General features: G+C 52.9%; 7 protein-coding genes across 7 annotated transcripts; 4 read left to right on the top strand and 3 right to left on the bottom strand.

Moving 5' to 3' along the window:
* Window positions 1-747: 747 nt before the first annotated feature.
* P152DRAFT_379051 (transcription factor Opi1) lies at window positions 748-2,271 on the top strand (the record flags this gene model as incomplete). The annotated part of the gene is made up of 3 exons (XM_033675688.1): window positions 748-888; window positions 961-1,296; window positions 1,435-2,271. Coding segments are annotated over 3 exons (1,314 nt in total), but the record flags the coding sequence as incomplete, so codon positions are not given.
* A 300-nt stretch (window positions 2,272-2,571) lies between these two features.
* P152DRAFT_299251 (uncharacterized protein) lies at window positions 2,572-3,168 on the top strand. Its single transcript, XM_033675073.1, has one exon. The coding sequence runs from the start codon at window positions 2,762-2,764 to the stop codon at window positions 3,077-3,079; it is 318 nt and encodes a 105-aa protein (XP_033535593.1). The 5' UTR covers window positions 2,572-2,761; the 3' UTR covers window positions 3,080-3,168.
* P152DRAFT_299250 (uncharacterized protein) lies at window positions 3,169-4,119 on the bottom strand. Its single transcript, XM_033675072.1, has 3 exons — window positions 3,821-4,119; window positions 3,272-3,747; window positions 3,169-3,223 (listed from the first exon to the last, which is right to left on the bottom strand). The coding sequence occupies exons 1-2, from the start codon at window positions 3,875-3,877 to the stop codon at window positions 3,307-3,309; spliced, it is 498 nt and encodes a 165-aa protein (XP_033535592.1). The 5' UTR covers window positions 3,878-4,119; the 3' UTR covers window positions 3,169-3,223; window positions 3,272-3,306.
* A 395-nt stretch (window positions 4,120-4,514) lies between these two features.
* P152DRAFT_465712 (uncharacterized protein) lies at window positions 4,515-5,430 on the bottom strand (the record flags this gene model as incomplete). Its single annotated transcript, XM_033680646.1, has 4 exons — window positions 4,515-4,736; window positions 4,787-4,822; window positions 4,862-5,171; window positions 5,291-5,430. The coding sequence occupies 4 exons, from the start codon at window positions 5,428-5,430 to the stop codon at window positions 4,515-4,517; spliced, it is 708 nt and encodes a 235-aa protein (XP_033535591.1).
* Window positions 5,431-6,803: 1,373 nt separating this feature from the next.
* On the top strand, window positions 6,804-8,228 carry P152DRAFT_457331 (glycoside hydrolase/deacetylase). The gene has a single exon (XM_033679205.1). The coding sequence runs from the start codon at window positions 6,870-6,872 to the stop codon at window positions 8,061-8,063; it is 1,194 nt and encodes a 397-aa protein (XP_033535590.1). The 5' UTR covers window positions 6,804-6,869; the 3' UTR covers window positions 8,064-8,228.
* Window positions 8,229-9,636: 1,408 nt separating this feature from the next.
* P152DRAFT_394185 (alpha-glucosidase) lies at window positions 9,637-12,442 on the bottom strand (the record flags this gene model as incomplete). Its single annotated transcript, XM_033676239.1, has 4 exons — window positions 9,637-11,035; window positions 11,088-11,433; window positions 11,489-12,196; window positions 12,244-12,442. The coding sequence occupies 4 exons, from the start codon at window positions 12,440-12,442 to the stop codon at window positions 9,637-9,639; spliced, it is 2,652 nt and encodes an 883-aa protein (XP_033535589.1).
* Window positions 12,443-13,719: 1,277 nt separating this feature from the next.
* Window positions 13,720-15,087, top strand: P152DRAFT_481132 (putative magnesium-dependent phosphatase P8B7.31). Its single transcript, XM_033681794.1, has 2 exons — window positions 13,720-14,274; window positions 14,470-15,087. Exons 1-2 carry the CDS (start codon window positions 14,005-14,007, stop codon window positions 14,842-14,844), a joined length of 645 nt encoding a protein of 214 aa, XP_033535588.1. The 5' UTR covers window positions 13,720-14,004; the 3' UTR covers window positions 14,845-15,087.
* Window positions 15,088-15,321: the final 234 nt, after the last annotated feature.

Here is a 15,321-nt window from a genome sequence, read left to right as displayed (position 1 = left end):
ATCCGCGCTGACGAACCCGCTGGAACGGACCCTCTTGCACATGCAAACCTAGTCGGTCGTCGTTATTGAAACTGGAGGATTGAACTATCACGAGCCGCCAAGACATCCAACACGGCCTGGGTGAATCTGACGCCGGTTTCGCTCATCACCACGAATTTCCACCGGGTCAAAATACTGGACGAGGAAGACATCAGTTGCTCAGTACTGGAACATCCAGAAGCGAGGCCGTGTATGGGCGACACCGAGCCCGCAGAGCCACATCCTTCTGCAAAGCGGTGCGGTTGACATATCTAAACCGCAACGATGGAGCTACAACAACCACGGAGTCGTCCTCCGTCCTACTCGCAATCGCAATCACCACGCCAGCCATTTGCGTCAACCTCCCCTCCACAACCGACGCAGACAGATCGTTCGACCCTCGACTTCCCCGCCGTGCCACGCCACAAGCCGTCGACATCGCTCAACCTGCCCGATCTAAAATCCTTGGGCCTCCCGCCCTCGAAGCGCGACGAGCGGCTATCGGGTAGCGGCTTCAATGGCGGAGCGTATGGCTCCGCGCTGCCGCACTCCGCCTGGACGAACCCATCGATGATGCATCCGGGCCACTTCCCACGGGTACCAGCGACCGTCCCCGGATCGCAGAGCGCGATGACAAGTCCGCGGGAGAGCGTGCTGAGCTACGACGACCCGGCGCATACGCACAGCCACGCGGCGCAAGGCGCCGGCATGCGGAGGCAGACGAGCACCAGCACCACCGGCAGCGTGAACAATACGCTAAACACCATCTCCAACCTGTCGATGGACGATCCGGATGTGCGGATGGCGGCGGAGGCGCTCAGTGGGCTGGGGAATCCGGATTTCTTTAGGGGGAGGACCGGGAGTCCGCATGTGGCCCGCGCGAGCATGTCCTCCGCCGGGGCATCACAACCGCTCCCAATGACGCCAGCCAGCGTCCCGCAGCATTCGCCGCCGGCGGTATATTCTCCGAACGCGTCGTCGAACGCCACGGTGGATGTCGACGAGGCCTCGGAGCCGCTGCTCACCCTGTTGACGTCTTCCCACCCCCTCCTTTCCTCCGCCATCACCGGTTCGATCACCGCATATGCCACGAGCAAACACTACTCCCCGTCCTTCATCCGCTCGCAAGTCGAACGCGTCGAACGCGCCGTCAATTCCGTCGGCAGCCCGGTGGTACAGACCGTCGGCTCCGTATCCCGCCGCACCGGTGTCGAGGGTGCCGTCCGGAAGTACTTGAAAGACACGGCCAAAGCGCGGCGGAAGGACGGTGACGCGGACGTACGAGCCAACGGTCCGGATGGCAAACGGAGACGCGTGATGTCCCTCGAAAGCAGCGCGTCCGACGTGGCGCAGGCGGAATCTCTCGTCGACATCGAAAAAGCTCTCAGCACGCCCGCCACGCCCGCGACCGCGGAGTTCAACATACCGCAAATCCGCAACAGCAGCCAAGCCAGCCTCGCAAGCCGCAGCGACCACGACCGCGAATCGCTCCCTCCCTACGATGAGGAGCACCGCAGCCCGAACTATGAGACTCTCGACCCCCACCCCGAACACCCGTCCGAAAAGCAGATGTTAGCCCCACCCGGCCAATCCGAGCGGGACCGACAACCGCGACACCCGCAGACCTGGAGCACGCAACTCATGATGACCACCAGTGGCCTCGGCGTCGCCCTTTCCGATTCCAGCCTCACCAGCCTCCGTTACTGCCTCGACCTCCTCGCCACCGCCACTGAGCGCATCGCTAGCGTCATGAGCGCCCTCGCTCTCCTCGTCGGCAAATTCGACCCCTCCTCTTCCTCTTCACAACAACAACAACAACCACCAACAAACCACTCCCGATCCTACTCCTCCCACTCCGCACACGATCGTGTCGCCGCCGACGCTACCCAGCTCGCCGCGCGCCTCCACTCCCTCACCGACGACTTGTTCGCGACCCTCCGCCACGTCACCCACGCCGTATCGCGATACGCCGGCGGCGCGTTGCCGGAGAACGCCGGCGCGCTGGTGCGGAGACAGCTGCTCTCCCTCCCCGGCCGGTGGCAGATGGCGGGCGAAGAAACGGGGACGACAGCGGGCGCACAGGATGGGGAGCGCGCGACGCCGCGGCAGGGCGCGGGGGACGAGGGGGCGGTGCGGCATGCGACGCGGGTGTTGGCGTTTGGGCGGGAGGCGCTAGAGATGTTGAGTCAGGTGGCGTTGGTGGTGGAGGGGACAGTGAGGAGTGCGGAGGCGTGGTTGGGGAGTATTGGGCGGGGAACGAGGGGGGAGGGGAGTGCGAGGGCGGGGACGGTGGGGAGGGAAAGGAAGGGGATTGAGGTGGAGGTGAAGGAGGTGGAGGTAATGATGAAGGAGAATGGGGGGTAGTATAGGAGTCGGGTGAAACTCGCGATATGAAAAGTGATGAACGGAGTCCCGGGGTTATATCTGTATTTGCCTTCGTTCGACGCGAACATCCGTCGCGTCGCGTCTGCATTGGTTGGAATTGCGATGAACTAGGTATGCGGTGATTGGGAACGGATGCCCGGCTGAAGACTGAGGGGTATAGATACCATCTGATTCTTATGTACCTTAGTTAGGGTCGTGGGGATGTATGCGTGGGCGACGGACACGAAATAGAATTTAGCTCAAGGAGCAAGCTTGAAGTTTATACATACGTCGTTGTGACGCTACTCTTAGGTGCTATAAGCGGTTTCCATGTCAGATACCGTCAGCTGCTCCGCTCTGGCTAGTAGCCCCATTCTATATGAATCGAAGACCTTTGTATGAGCTCCATATCCCAACCCTTCCTATCCCCCTACGCGCCAGGGTCCCCTATACGATTGACACAAGCGACACACACCATCAGAATCGTCCATCCCATCCCCGCCTCACAACGCCACCACTACCGCTCCGGACACCGCGCCTTAACATGCCCCTTCCTCCCACATTTAAAACATCCTCCACTCGCGCTCCCCTGCCCAGGCGAATTCGAGTGGCCCGAGCCCGCTCCCCTTCCGGACCCGAACCCGCCCGAGCGCTTCGCGGCGCCGCCGGAGGAGATGGATTTGACGCGGTGGAGTGACGGTTCTTCGGGGCGGGGGCGGGAGGGTGGGGCGTTGGAGCGAGAGTGGCGCGGTTCCCGGTCGTCTTCCTCTTCGCCGGAGGAGGAGGTGGAGTCGGTGTCGGAGGATAGGTCGTCGTCGGGGGCGTGGTATTCTGGTTTTGGCTGCGGGGGAAATTAGTAAGATCGGATGTTGGGAGAAGGGAAACGTGCCAAGGTCGTATGGAAGATCCATCGTCATATGACCTTCAACGAAGAATAGGGTGTCCACATACCTTTTCCTCCTTCTTCCGCTGAAAATTCCCATACGTCCTCCTTCCCACCGCCACTTTCTTCCTCCCCGTCCGTACCCCTTCCCCCTCACCCACTTCACCCTCTTCCCCCTCCTCATCCTCCTCCCTCCCCTCCCCCCCATCCTCCCCATCAATCGCTGCAAACCCCACCTTCCTTACCTTCATCCCCCCTTCTCCTCCGCTCTCCCCGCCCTCTCGCGGCGCCACGCTCAGCACCCACTGCGTCTCGCCCGAGAACTGTGCTTGGTGCTCGAGGAACTGGTCGCGGGAGGCGGAGGGAGGAAGGGCGTAGGTGGAGGAGGGCGTGGATGGAGTGGGGCAGGTGGATAGGCGTTGGCGTTTGCTGGGGGGTTCGGCGGGGGTGGAAGGGGGGGTGCCGGTGGCGCGTTGCATGAACTGGTGAGTTCGTTAGTTGTTGCGCTGGGGAGGGAGAGGGTGTTCAGTAGAAGAGCGGGAGTGGAGGGCGTACCTTCATGTTCATGAGTCGCGAGGACATGAGCTTTGGGTCGGTCGTTGGGGTCGCCATTATTGAGGTGAAGGTAATCTGTATGCTGCTGGCAGCTTTCCGTTGGATATTAGTGAGAGGCGTGGAAAGAATACCTGTACTGTCGCAGAATCCAAAGCTAGAGAATGGAATGATGAAGATTGAGATGCGATGTACGGATACAAGGGTTACCGATTGGGTTTAGCGTCACATCGATTCACAATTCACGACCGAGTTCGATATAAATGGCTCGCATCTGTCATCATATTATCATAAGGGAAATGCTTCATATACATCCCATTCATGTAACCTAGGAATCCTGTGTTCTGATTGATCTATTAAAAAAAGTACTCATCGCGAAGACCTCGTTTTGGGCCACTTTCTCGCAGGAACAGATCTTGTTGGTTCTATAAACCAGCTATGTATCAGTTACAGTGACAAGCAGTATCGGTTTCTGGTTTCACGCTTCTAGCTTCGATTTCTTCTTGGCGCACAGTCCTCCTGACAAGAGAATATCCTACATCGTATTAGTGCATTGCAGCAGGGCTGGGACTCTCTCTTTGTCTGCTTCGAGTGCTGCGCCATCCTCTGCGCCACGATCGCTTTTGCACCATCCCACCGGTCCTTGAGTACACGGTGCCAACACAACTACTGTAGAAGCAGTGTTTTCCTTTTTTCATCACGCTATCCCACGTATTACCGCTATGTCGGAGCCAGGAAGGAAGTCGTGCTCGAAGACTGGCTCGCCAGCACCTCTCATATTGGCTAAGACGGCCTGTCCGAAGTGCCATCGCAGCAGTTGATCAACGGGCCGTTGAGGATTATCAAGAAGCTTTCGGTCAAGATGCTTTCCAGCAAGGCCTTTCCCATCATGGCGGAAGAATACAACCTTGTAATTATCCTAAAATATTATTAGCAGGCTAAATCTTCCTTGAATCGAGGTATTCATACGTCAGGGTTGATCGAGAAGCTATAGCTATCAAATAACTGGTGTATATCGCTTCAAAGTAACATGCCGTTCTGCACTGAGTTGATGGTTCCTCCTTTGTCCGGTAGAATTGTAATCCAGGGATTGTAGCTGTAAGCCTCCCAATGGTCTTCGTAGGCTATTGGAAAGATGTGTGCGGCCTCAAAGCCATCCCAGTAGTCGAATTGTGCGTCAACTGCAACCTCCCCAAATACAACGCATCGACGATCCCGTGAGCGGACGGTATCGCGGAAAGACTGAGTACGAGTTCCACTAGCATGAAATATTATACGGACTAGCCACGACTCGTTGTTAACCGAGAAAGAACCTATATTCGGAGCAAAGATTAGCCTGGGTATGATAAGATGGCTGTACATTTATCAGCGGCGTGAATGTAGTAATTCCCTGGCCGAAGCGGGTCGTTAGTCTTTTGGATCTTAGTACTTTATAATCTTTATTCGTTTTGTAGTTCGAAAGCAGTTCTAAACAAGACGATAATCTCCACCATCGAGTAGAAGTTGGCATTCGTGACGCCATTTGTAAGGATTAGACCACCGAGAACAGTAGTGCGGTCATTGACATCGTAGATATGGACGTCGCGACCTAGTGACCGATTGCGTGGAGGCATTATATAACTTTGCGGCGGATTCAGAGGATCGGGGTTCTGGAGGGCGTCGCAGACGTTTTCGGGGACGACGACATGATAGGCGCTTAAGATGTAGACGTCACATGAGGATAGCAGGTGGCAGGTGAAAACTTCAAGTAGTAATTGCAAGAGCTCGAAATGACAGTTCAAATTGAAGCTTGAGGCTTCAAAAAGTGTGAGGTTCCCGGTCACATAGGTCCCAGTTGAGGGAAAATAACCTACAAAACCCCTTCAAAAGACCTGCGAAATTCCTGGACATTTTCCCTACAGATTTATTTGTGCCGGAGAATGGCCTAAAGATGACAATATTCCCCCTGGGTAATAGCAGGCCGCTTCCCGAGCCTCTATCTAGACACGATGAAGCATTGTGTTCACTGTGCCGATGGGTTCGGAGAGCTAACCTCCATCAAAACTGCTAACTGCAGCGTCATGGTCACTGCGCTCAAAACATGATTTGTCGGTTGTCCTGTGTGTAGGCACTAGGCAGGGGCTACGTAGAAAGGATACCTGTTGTGGTGGCCGATAGGATTGTTTCATTGGCATTGAAATCAACAGGGACATCTTGCAACAAGTTGCCCGGGTGCCCGGGTCTGTTTCGTGAGGCTAGTACGGTACTGGACTGTGATACGTAAAAGGGTATTTGGGTTAAGGAGCCTGATTGGGCTCGGTCAGCATGGGATGAGGAGCCCATTTAGGTGAAAGGCTGTTTGGGGCGACGGCCAGTTTGACCCGACCATAAGTTCTTGCCTCTTATATATACGGAATACCTCGAGAAATGGATATGCTTTTTATTATTCTTCTATTCCTATCTAGCGGCAAATCGTAGTACTGCGCAAAGGGAATTGAGTTTGGTTGGTGAGAGGGTTTAACCCCTGAGAACAACTTGCTGGGTATGTTCCCTATTGATCCCATCTGCATCTAATTATCGTATCGATCCTGGAGCTGGCGGGACAGAACGCTGAGGGTTGAACCTAAGTTTGTGGGGTGGGACGGACTAACTATCACACCCGGCCGAAATGGGCTCCCATTATTGGAGCTTCAGCCCTGCCAAGCACCGTCGACTGTGGAGAGCCCAGCATGATCAACGCTGGGCTGCTTCTTTTGATCCTTTTAGTGGGTCGTACCGATCCACTTGACGTAATATTGTGGGCATCTCTGCAATAAATTTCTGCATGATACATTTCAGGATCCGGTTAGAAATCCATGCTCCCTGTCATGTTTACGGCTTGAGTACCCTCAACATGTGTAAAATCTCGTATTTATCCTGTCGGATTCTTCTTTTTGAAGTCCAGGTTCCGTCTGTTCTTTAATTATTACTGAGTCCGTCCTTCTATACGGTTTCGTGCAAGAGTCACTCGCTTTCCCTTGATTGATCTTGAGTTTTTCGCGCTCGTTTATTCGCCTTTGGAGCTGTTTCTAAGATGCTGCCCGGCCATCTCGCCACCGCTCTGGTGGCTTTGTTGGCGCAGAGCCAGGAAGCCACAGCCCTGGTTATCGACACTTTTAGTAACTCTGCATCTAACGATCTTGGATTCTGGCATGGTGCGGACGAGGGGATGACCTTGAACTGGGGCAACCAGCAGCTAGAGGTCTCTTCGCCAGATTCGGACTACTCTTTTTATACCCAAGTTTCCGCTACGTGTGAAGACTTGACTGAGGACAACGGCTCCTACCTTCATATCCAATACAGCGGTAGCACCAAGTTCACCGTTTCGCTTCAGCAGCATAACTCCGAATGTAACGAAGCGATTGCTCCCTACCCCGAAACATGGGACTCTCTCGAAGCGGCTCGGTATGCGCAGAATAACGACATCTATATGCCTATATCACACTTCAATATCGACAAGACCCGCGTTCTCGGAGTTGCATTAAAGGCATGGTATACTACAGAGCCTACTACTTTCTCGAAGGTCGAGATCGTCCCCTCCGTGCCTGACGGCTTTCCTATCCCCGTTAAGGAGCCATCAGGAAGTCTCTACTTCGCTTGCAAGCGCCCTAACTCGTTTGCCTTTGGCATCGATGATGGAGACCCGGTCTTCGCCCAGGAGGTTATGCAGATTATTAAGGAAGAGGATATTAAGGTGACCTTCTTTACCGTCGGTGCCCCACTCCGGGATCCTTCTACCAACCTCAGCAACGTCTATAACGAGATGCTATCCCAAGGGCACCAGGTCGCCCTTCATTCCTATACCCACCCGAAGATGGAGGGACTACCCGACTACGAGGCCATCGACTACGAGTACAACGAGGATATCGCCGCCGTCGCTGAGCAACTGAACGGCCTACGTACCTCGTACTTTCGCCCACCCTACGGAAACGAGGGCGCTCGTATGCGCCAGCGACTCGCCGCCGCCACGGGAACGGACGACCCGTCCATTATTAACTGGAGTATCGATATCGAGGACTGGCTGTGGGCAGAGGGACCGACGCCGGAGAAGCAGCTCGAGGCGTTCCAGCGGGACATTAGCAAGGGCGGGAACTTAGTCGTTATGCATTATCTGTACCCGAGCACCGTGTCGTATATAAGGCAGTTTATCCAGATTGCCAAGGCGACTGGTAAACAGATAATGAGGGTCGATCAGTGTATGGAGGACCCAGGCGCGCCCCCGTTGTAATCGGCTAGTTTAGCACCGGATAGATAGTGTAGAAGATGAAAGAATCCATTACCATGGTTCCGCTTACTTCGATAGTATATCCCATGGCAGGATTTATCACCCCAAACCATTGTTAACTTCATCTGGCTTACTAGCTAGATCTCCTTTCCTAGATAATGGGAATCGTTAACTAACGCAAATTGATATTAACGATTCCCATTCTCTAGAAAAGGAGATCTAGCTAGTAAGCCAGATGAAGATAACTTTTTTTTTTTTTTTTAAAAATCCTACTCCATTTCAGCTGGCTTTAAGAGCCGCTATGCTGGGTATTTCTATTTTTACAGGCGGGCAGCCTCACCGTCTCCGGTGGGCTAGAACTAGATATGGGCAGGGCGAACAGTGCGGGGGCCATCGGCCCCCGCCTCATCTATACCCAAGGGAGTGCTAAGACTCCCGAACTGGATAGCATCAAACAATTAGGAAAAAACCCTCGGAAAGACCATAGACAATGGTAGGGGTTCTACAAGGAGAAAGGTTAAAGCAGTATAACTCCCGCCTGGGATGCTTTATCATTAGGCTTTGTTTGTTTCGGGACGTTGGTACTATCCGTCTTCACACGGTGTCGGTGGAGACTTACTGTTAATGTTGATCAGAGATGCAACATCGGTGGTAGGCTAGGTGAGTTGGATCGCGGTCTTCAGTTGCCTGAATTGGCTTAGAAGGCCTGTTTGGAGCAATAGTTTTGTTGCTTTTGGGGCGCCTGCGGCGGTTCCTAGGAGGATCCGAAGGTCTGTAGGCTGGCCGTCTGGCCAAATTGTATCGCGTAGATGAAGATAACTTAAATACATAGGAGAAGACTGAAGAGTCCTGATTAGGCCTAGCCCAGGGGTAGAGGGCAGTGAAAGGAATGTTAGGTGGCAGTAGAAACCAACAGGGGCATCTTGCGACACTTTTGCGTGACACATCTCGCCCGGATCGTCTCTATCGCCCCAAGTGGGGGGTCTTGAGGGCTCGCTAGCTAGTAGCTACTCGAGTCCCTCCGACTGTGGGTCCTGGGGGCTCCGACCTCCTGTGCCTGTGCTTATGTCCCGCTCCGTTCTCCCCTTGCCGTGCTCCTTGTTGTGCCCCGGGGTCTGTGGAAGGTGCTCGTTGGGTGACGGGTTGAGAGGAGGTCGTCTAGGATGCAGGTCACCCGCGTCGCCGTTTTACTTGCGGATCTTGAATATGTTCGTACAGTAAGGCGATCGGTCCGTACACAGGCTCTCGAGAATAATGCCAATGAGGGTCAATGTCGTGGATAGGGATCTCACGGTGCTCAAGTGGCGAGTGGGACGTCTTCGCGGTCAGTGCATTTTCTTTGAATGGACTAACCAAAACGCAGGATTCTGATGAGATGTATGCGGGGGAAGCGGGATGTACATGAAGCATCTCCCGTATCTTAATAGCTGCAACCACTCGACTAGCTTTTGGCACAAATAGAACATTAACGATATACTTCTGGGATTTTTCCCTGACGGTTGATCCAAACAACCTCGAATCCAAGAATGCTCGAAAGCTGTGCTCCGAATTAGACAATATCCGCAACGGAATCGAGCTAGGATACATCAATCTCCGTCTCCTCATTAAGGGATATCCTCGTGGAAAGTGTCTCGATCCGCGCTTCCGCATTGAACGCCCTCTTCAACTTTCCAGCGCCCCCCAATGGAATCTCCTTCCCCAGCACCGTAACCGCCTCAATCACCAAGTCCGTCGGATAATCAAACCGTCCCTTAACCCTCAGCTTCTTCCCGTTATACTCAAACCCTATATCCGAGATGCCCGATTGCTCTAAGCTATCGCCATCATCGAGATAGAGCGATCCGCTTGCTTTGCCATCTAGCCCCGGCGCGATGACTAGATGGAAGTTCTCCTTCCGCAGCTCCGTAGTCGTGTTGGCGCTGTTCGCTCGCAGCGGGACGATGGAGCCACCCTTGTAGTGGAGTGGGATGGTGGTGAACGGCACGTCGTCCAGATGTATCCAGTCGCCCGATCCGCGCACCGGCTTCAAGGTCCAGAAGTCGTAGAAGATGTCGTCAGGTAGATAGATGTCCACGGAGGTTGCATTCTCCTCGTGGACGGGGCTGACGAGGATCGACGGCCCGAAGAAGAATTGTAGCGCGATTGGAAACGTGTTCGCATCGTTCGGATACAAGTAAAACAGGGGGTTGATCGCCGGGGCACCGGTGCGAGTCTGCTGGTACATCGCCGTGTAGATATAATCGAGGAGCCGGTACCGTGCATCGATCGCCGTCTTCGCTGCCTCGGTGACCAGTGGCCAGCGGTAAAATTCCTGCCCAATACCGCCCAGGTTGTTGTGGTTGCGATAGAATGTATAGAACGCCCCCAAGGTCGCCCAGCGAGCACAGAGCGTCTCGGTGGTATTGTCGCCAAAGCCACACACGTCGGAACCGACCATGGGAACTTGGAAGAGCGCGGCGAAGTCGAGAAGCTGTTGGATGGAGAACCTGTACTGATCCCAGGTGCTAAGATTGTCACCGCACCAGTGCCCAACTTGACGACCGGCGCCCGCAAATGTGCTTCTTGTGATGATGAGCGGGCGGCGGCCAGGACGGCGAGAAATCATCGCTTCTCGGGATGCCTCAGACATCATCGTACCGTATAAATTGTGAGTGTCATACTCAGTCAGTCCGTTTGCATGGATGAGGTTGGAATTCACCGTCTTATTACTGAGTGAGCCGGCTTCATTATCAATCATGTAGGGCGGATCGATAAGGTTCCGCCCTGGCAGGCCCATCTTATTCCCTGACTGTCGCCTCCCGCGAATGCGACTATTGGAGGATCCAGGTTGGAAGTTTCCTGGAAATCCAGGAATTGTCGGACGATCATCTCCACGGATCGGTGGCGGGTCAGGAGGGTTATCGTTCTCTTCCGCGAACGCTTCAGGGTCTTCGCAGGGGTAGTTGCAAAAGTTGGCGGGCTCGTTCATATCGATCCTAACAATGTAAGCCCAATGGATATTATGAGCATGCTGAGAATAAAACTCACCATAAGGCATCAATGTCCACACCAGTTTCTGCATTGAAGAAGGAAGCGAATTCGTCGTTCCAGTATTTCCCTGCATTGGGTGCAAACCAGTCTGGAAACGCGGTGACTCCTGGCCATACAACTCCTTGGAATATGCTGGCATCTTCAATCTTCATGAACACGTCTAGCTCAACACCCTTGTTGAAGGCCTCATAGTCTTCATATGCAATCGCAGGATCCACCATGACGATGTAGGATTGTTGATGATCATGCAGATAGCTTATTAGTTCCCGCATGAGCGGAAGGGAGAATCGCTCAGGATCTAGAGTGAAGGACTTGCGTAGTTCCATGTAATCAATATCAGTCCCTATCATTGGATCAACGAAGTTCATATCCGGAAACAAAAAATTAGAGAAACGTACACATCACTTCGAGGGGGATCCCAGCCTGGGAGTAATTCGAGACGACTTCGGCAACTTCATAGATGTCTCGGTAACCATATCGGCACTGGTGGAAACCAAGCCCAAAGTATGGCATCATGGCCGCATGTCCGACGAGGTCGGCGTATTGCTGAGACGCCTCGACGGGAGATGGACCTGCAAGGAAGTAGAAGTCGAACACTCCCCCTAGAGTATTGTACTCCAAATACTGTCCCAACTCCGAGGTTGAGTTGATCTTGATATCCATACCATTGGAATTGCGCAGGAACACTGCATGGGTCCCAGATTCCGCTCTGTGTTCGTAGTACACCGGATGGACACCGTACAGATTTGTCCCGGTAGGGACACCGTATGCATCTCGAGCCCACATCGTCGTCGTATAGTCCGAAGTGTTCAACTGGAAAGGATCCGTAGTTTCCCCCAGCCCATAAAGATTCGGTGATTCCGGTAAGCTGGTCCTCAATCGAAGGTACTGCGACTCGAAAATAATGTTTGACCCTTTCGTATCGAACAGCTTCTCTTTCGAACCTTTTCGAGATACGGAAAATGAGAAAGGCTTTTCCTCATAGTCAAAAACCAAATCTGATCCCGCGCCTTGGACATTGGCCGGTGACGGCAGTGGCAGTACGCTTTCGGGCACCTGGTACACATTCTCCTCGGCATCGTAAATCTTAACATGCAGTCGAGATGCTAGAGTGGATCAGTGTAAAAATTCCAGTCCGAGTTCAGATGCCTACCAGACTGATATTCCACTTCCAGCTTCAAATTCTTGATGTCGTAACCATATGCATCGCAGGCCGTCCCAGCAAGGGTCAAATCCGCAGTTAAGCCACCGTGCCCCTTCTTGACGTTTGAGGCTGCATATCCAGGGCATGAATCGACGCTTGCGGCGGCTGTGGCTGACGCCAATATCAAATGGACGATCCAAGTGCGCATCATGCCAATTTTGCTCCTTTGCAGTCTGCCCTCTCCTTTGCAGATTTGCTTCAATTGGGATTTATAGAATTAGAGATCATCCCCAATCCTTATATGCTGGGAACGAGGGTCCATTAGGATCGTGCAGGTTCCCAATAATCCGATGCTGCCTTCCGAACTGGGGATTGATTTTCATGATCCTCCATCCCACCCCGCAAACGGCAATCACGGCCTGGGGATAGTTACCAAGGATTTAAAACGGGCCCAGACCAAACTCCATGGTAAATTGCGAACAGTCGTGATGATTTTAGTATTACGCTCAGTCATCAGAAAATAAAAGGCCAACGGTAAGCCCGTTCACAGCCCAGATTGAAGGACCACGGCACCACGGTCCCGGTGCCTTCGGGGGCCATTAGTGCCCGTCCCCGAGACCCTTTGCGCCTTTCAATTGGGCTGCGAGGGGTTTCGTTAGCCTTTTCATTTGCTGATGACTTAGTGCAATACTAAAAGTTACCACATCATGCGCAATTCAGTCCGGAACAGGCATTAAAGCCAACCGCAACCGGTCACCATCGCGCGGCGTTGCCCAACGGTTATGAAGTGACATCGGGTTAACCATAAGGATAGTATTGCTAGGGAATAGGACCGATTACTCAGAACGGCGGCCGGGAACCGATATAGTTCATGGTCCAAGTCTGTCGTCCATGTCGCTCTCGTAGGGCTCCGTCCTGCGAGCAATAGGATTGATGCATACCCCAGCGGGATCCTGCAAGCTGACCGACGATCAATTTTCGGGGAAGCGGAGTAAGAAACCTGGAGAGGAAGGTGATCCTTTCGTAATTTCTGAGGAATGATGTGGAAACTGGAAAGGTCGGTCGGTCGCGGACAAGCTCCCAGAATCGTGGAAGTGTTGTGGGGAGATTCAGCCAGGATACTGGAGGTTGTGGTGGGTATTGGGTTGCTGCGATGTAACTTCAGGGGTTAGGTATTTAGTGCTTCTCCGCATTGAGAGAGAGCATCGCGGAGGGCTTGGTAGTTAGAACCAGGTGTTTTTTTACGGCTGGAAGATAATTAGATTGGAGCTTCCTACACGGCATCGTTGAACATGCTATTCAAATTTCAACCCCCAATGAATATTGCTCAAACTCGAGCGAATGTAGAGGAGGTTGAAGCGGAGATTTAACCCCTGATGGAGATGACGTCAAGCTGTGTGTGGGCTGCTAGTATGGTTACCCCGGTAATGGAGTATCAAACCCAAAGGGCCCTTTGATTATGAATACAGAAAATTGAGGACGTCCGCCAGCCATGATACCTAAATTCAGCGAGTTAGACTATCGAGAACGGAATTTTTTGTATAGACAATAGACAGACCGAGAGAAGACCAAGCTTTGTGTGGACTCAGGCGCCCGAGACGACCGAAACCCAACCAAGCGAGCCGCTCTATCTTCCCGAGCGATATTAATACGAAGGGGATTCAATTTTATTGTATATCCAGCCACTGAGCGGGTTCGAGATTTGCTAAGCCCTTCATCCGGTCTCGGCATTATCATAGGCACAAACTTATCTCATCGTCGACCCAAACCATGCCACGACGATGGACATCGAGAATTGGCTCGTCCAAGGAGACATCTTCATCGGCCCCATCAGCCCCTGAGGAGTTGCCATCGACCTTCACAGATGGCCTGACACTACCCACGCTATTTGTATTCGATCTCGATTATACTTTATGGCCGTTCTGGGTCGATACGCATGTGACGCCGCCTCTGAAAGCTGTGGAGGACGGAACGAAAGCGAAGGATAGGTTGGGAGAGCAATTCGCGTTTTATGATCAAGTGTCAGATATTCTGGTCGGAGTAAGTTATTGTTCTTCATCTCTATCTCATTAAAACAATTGTCGTTTAAGACTCTTCTCGCCAACTACTGTTATGCGGTTGGACCCTTTGATATTGCATAACCACGTGTACGCCTGCAATTCTGACCAGATCTTCCATTGCTCTTTGTTATAGTTCAAGAACAGCCAAAGTACCTAGCACTAACTGTTGACACAGCTCCGACAAAGCGGCATCAAAATTGCCGCGGCCTCACGGTCTCAAGCCCCCGAACTGGCACGAGAAATGCTAAGACTGCTCCGCATCTCGCCTGACGGCCTCCCGTCCGAGAAATCCATCGACTTCTTTGACGACCTGCAAATCTACTCCGCCAGCAAGACCACGCATTTCCAGAAAATCCACGAGCGGACGGGCATCCCCTACGACGAGATGCTGTTCTTCGACGACGAGATGAGGAATCGGGACGTGGAAACGCTGGGCGCCATCATGTATTTGGTGCGGGACGGGGTGACGAGGGAGGAGGTGGACAATGGGGTGTGGAGTTGGAGGAAACGGACGAAGGGGGATAGAGAGAAGCGAGTTCAGGAACCTTGAGTTGGGGAGTTAAGGGGTATGTCGGCATGCCTTTTCTTCGGTATACTATGTTATGCCATTTAAGGTTTATGCATGATTGATCGTAATAGCTGGCAAACAATATGAGGTGTATCGATACACCCGATGTCGCTGATCTGATTCCCTAGATTTAGGAATGCTCGGAACATCTGTTGCATGACCTGAGGGCTAGGCGTGAGGTAGTCGCAACCTGTACCATTGCATATCTATTTGTCGAGTATAGAGTCTCGGCACCTTTAATCACGTAGATACATATGGTGAGTTGCTCCGAGATATAATTCATTGGCGTAAAGGAATTCCTGGGTCAGTGGATGGATTGAACTAGGCACCATTGAAGCGGCTAGTCGGCCAATTCAACTAAGAACCACAATTCAGGACGTGGAAGCACAATGCCCATCCCACCTGTTCAATGTCCAAAAAAATTAATCCTGTAAATACTTCGTTCCTGTCAAATTATAT

This window comes from Eremomyces bilateralis (genome assembly GCF_010015585.1).
Source record: "Eremomyces bilateralis CBS 781.70 unplaced genomic scaffold P152scaffold_6, whole genome shotgun sequence".
NCBI classification, from domain to species: domain Eukaryota; kingdom Fungi; phylum Ascomycota; class Dothideomycetes; order Eremomycetales; family Eremomycetaceae; genus Eremomyces; species Eremomyces bilateralis.
The sequence above is the reverse complement of the archived record's forward strand: the minus strand, read 5'-3'. Positions and strand labels throughout refer to the sequence as shown.

Bases quoted from the DNA above. Each gene is read 5' to 3' on its own strand.
- P152DRAFT_481132 (XM_033681794.1), top strand. From the start codon at position 14,005: ATGCCACGACGATGGACATCGAGAATTGGCTCGTCCAAGGAGACATCT. The intron at 14,275-14,469 runs GTAAGTTATTGT...CTGTTGACACAG, and splicing joins TGTCAGATATTCTGGTCGGA to CTCCGACAAAGCGGCATCAA.
- P152DRAFT_457331 (XM_033679205.1), top strand. From the start codon at position 6,870: ATGCTGCCCGGCCATCTCGCCACCGCTCTGGTGGCTTTGTTGGCGCAG.
- P152DRAFT_299251 (XM_033675073.1), top strand. From the start codon at position 2,762: ATGAATCGAAGACCTTTGTATGAGCTCCATATCCCAACCCTTCCTATC.
- P152DRAFT_299250 (XM_033675072.1), bottom strand. From the start codon at position 3,877: ATGGCGACCCCAACGACCGACCCAAAGCTCATGTCCTCGCGACTCATG. The intron at 3,748-3,820 runs GTACGCCCTCCA...CGAACTCACCAG, and splicing joins CGCGACTCATGAACATGAAG to TTCATGCAACGCGCCACCGG.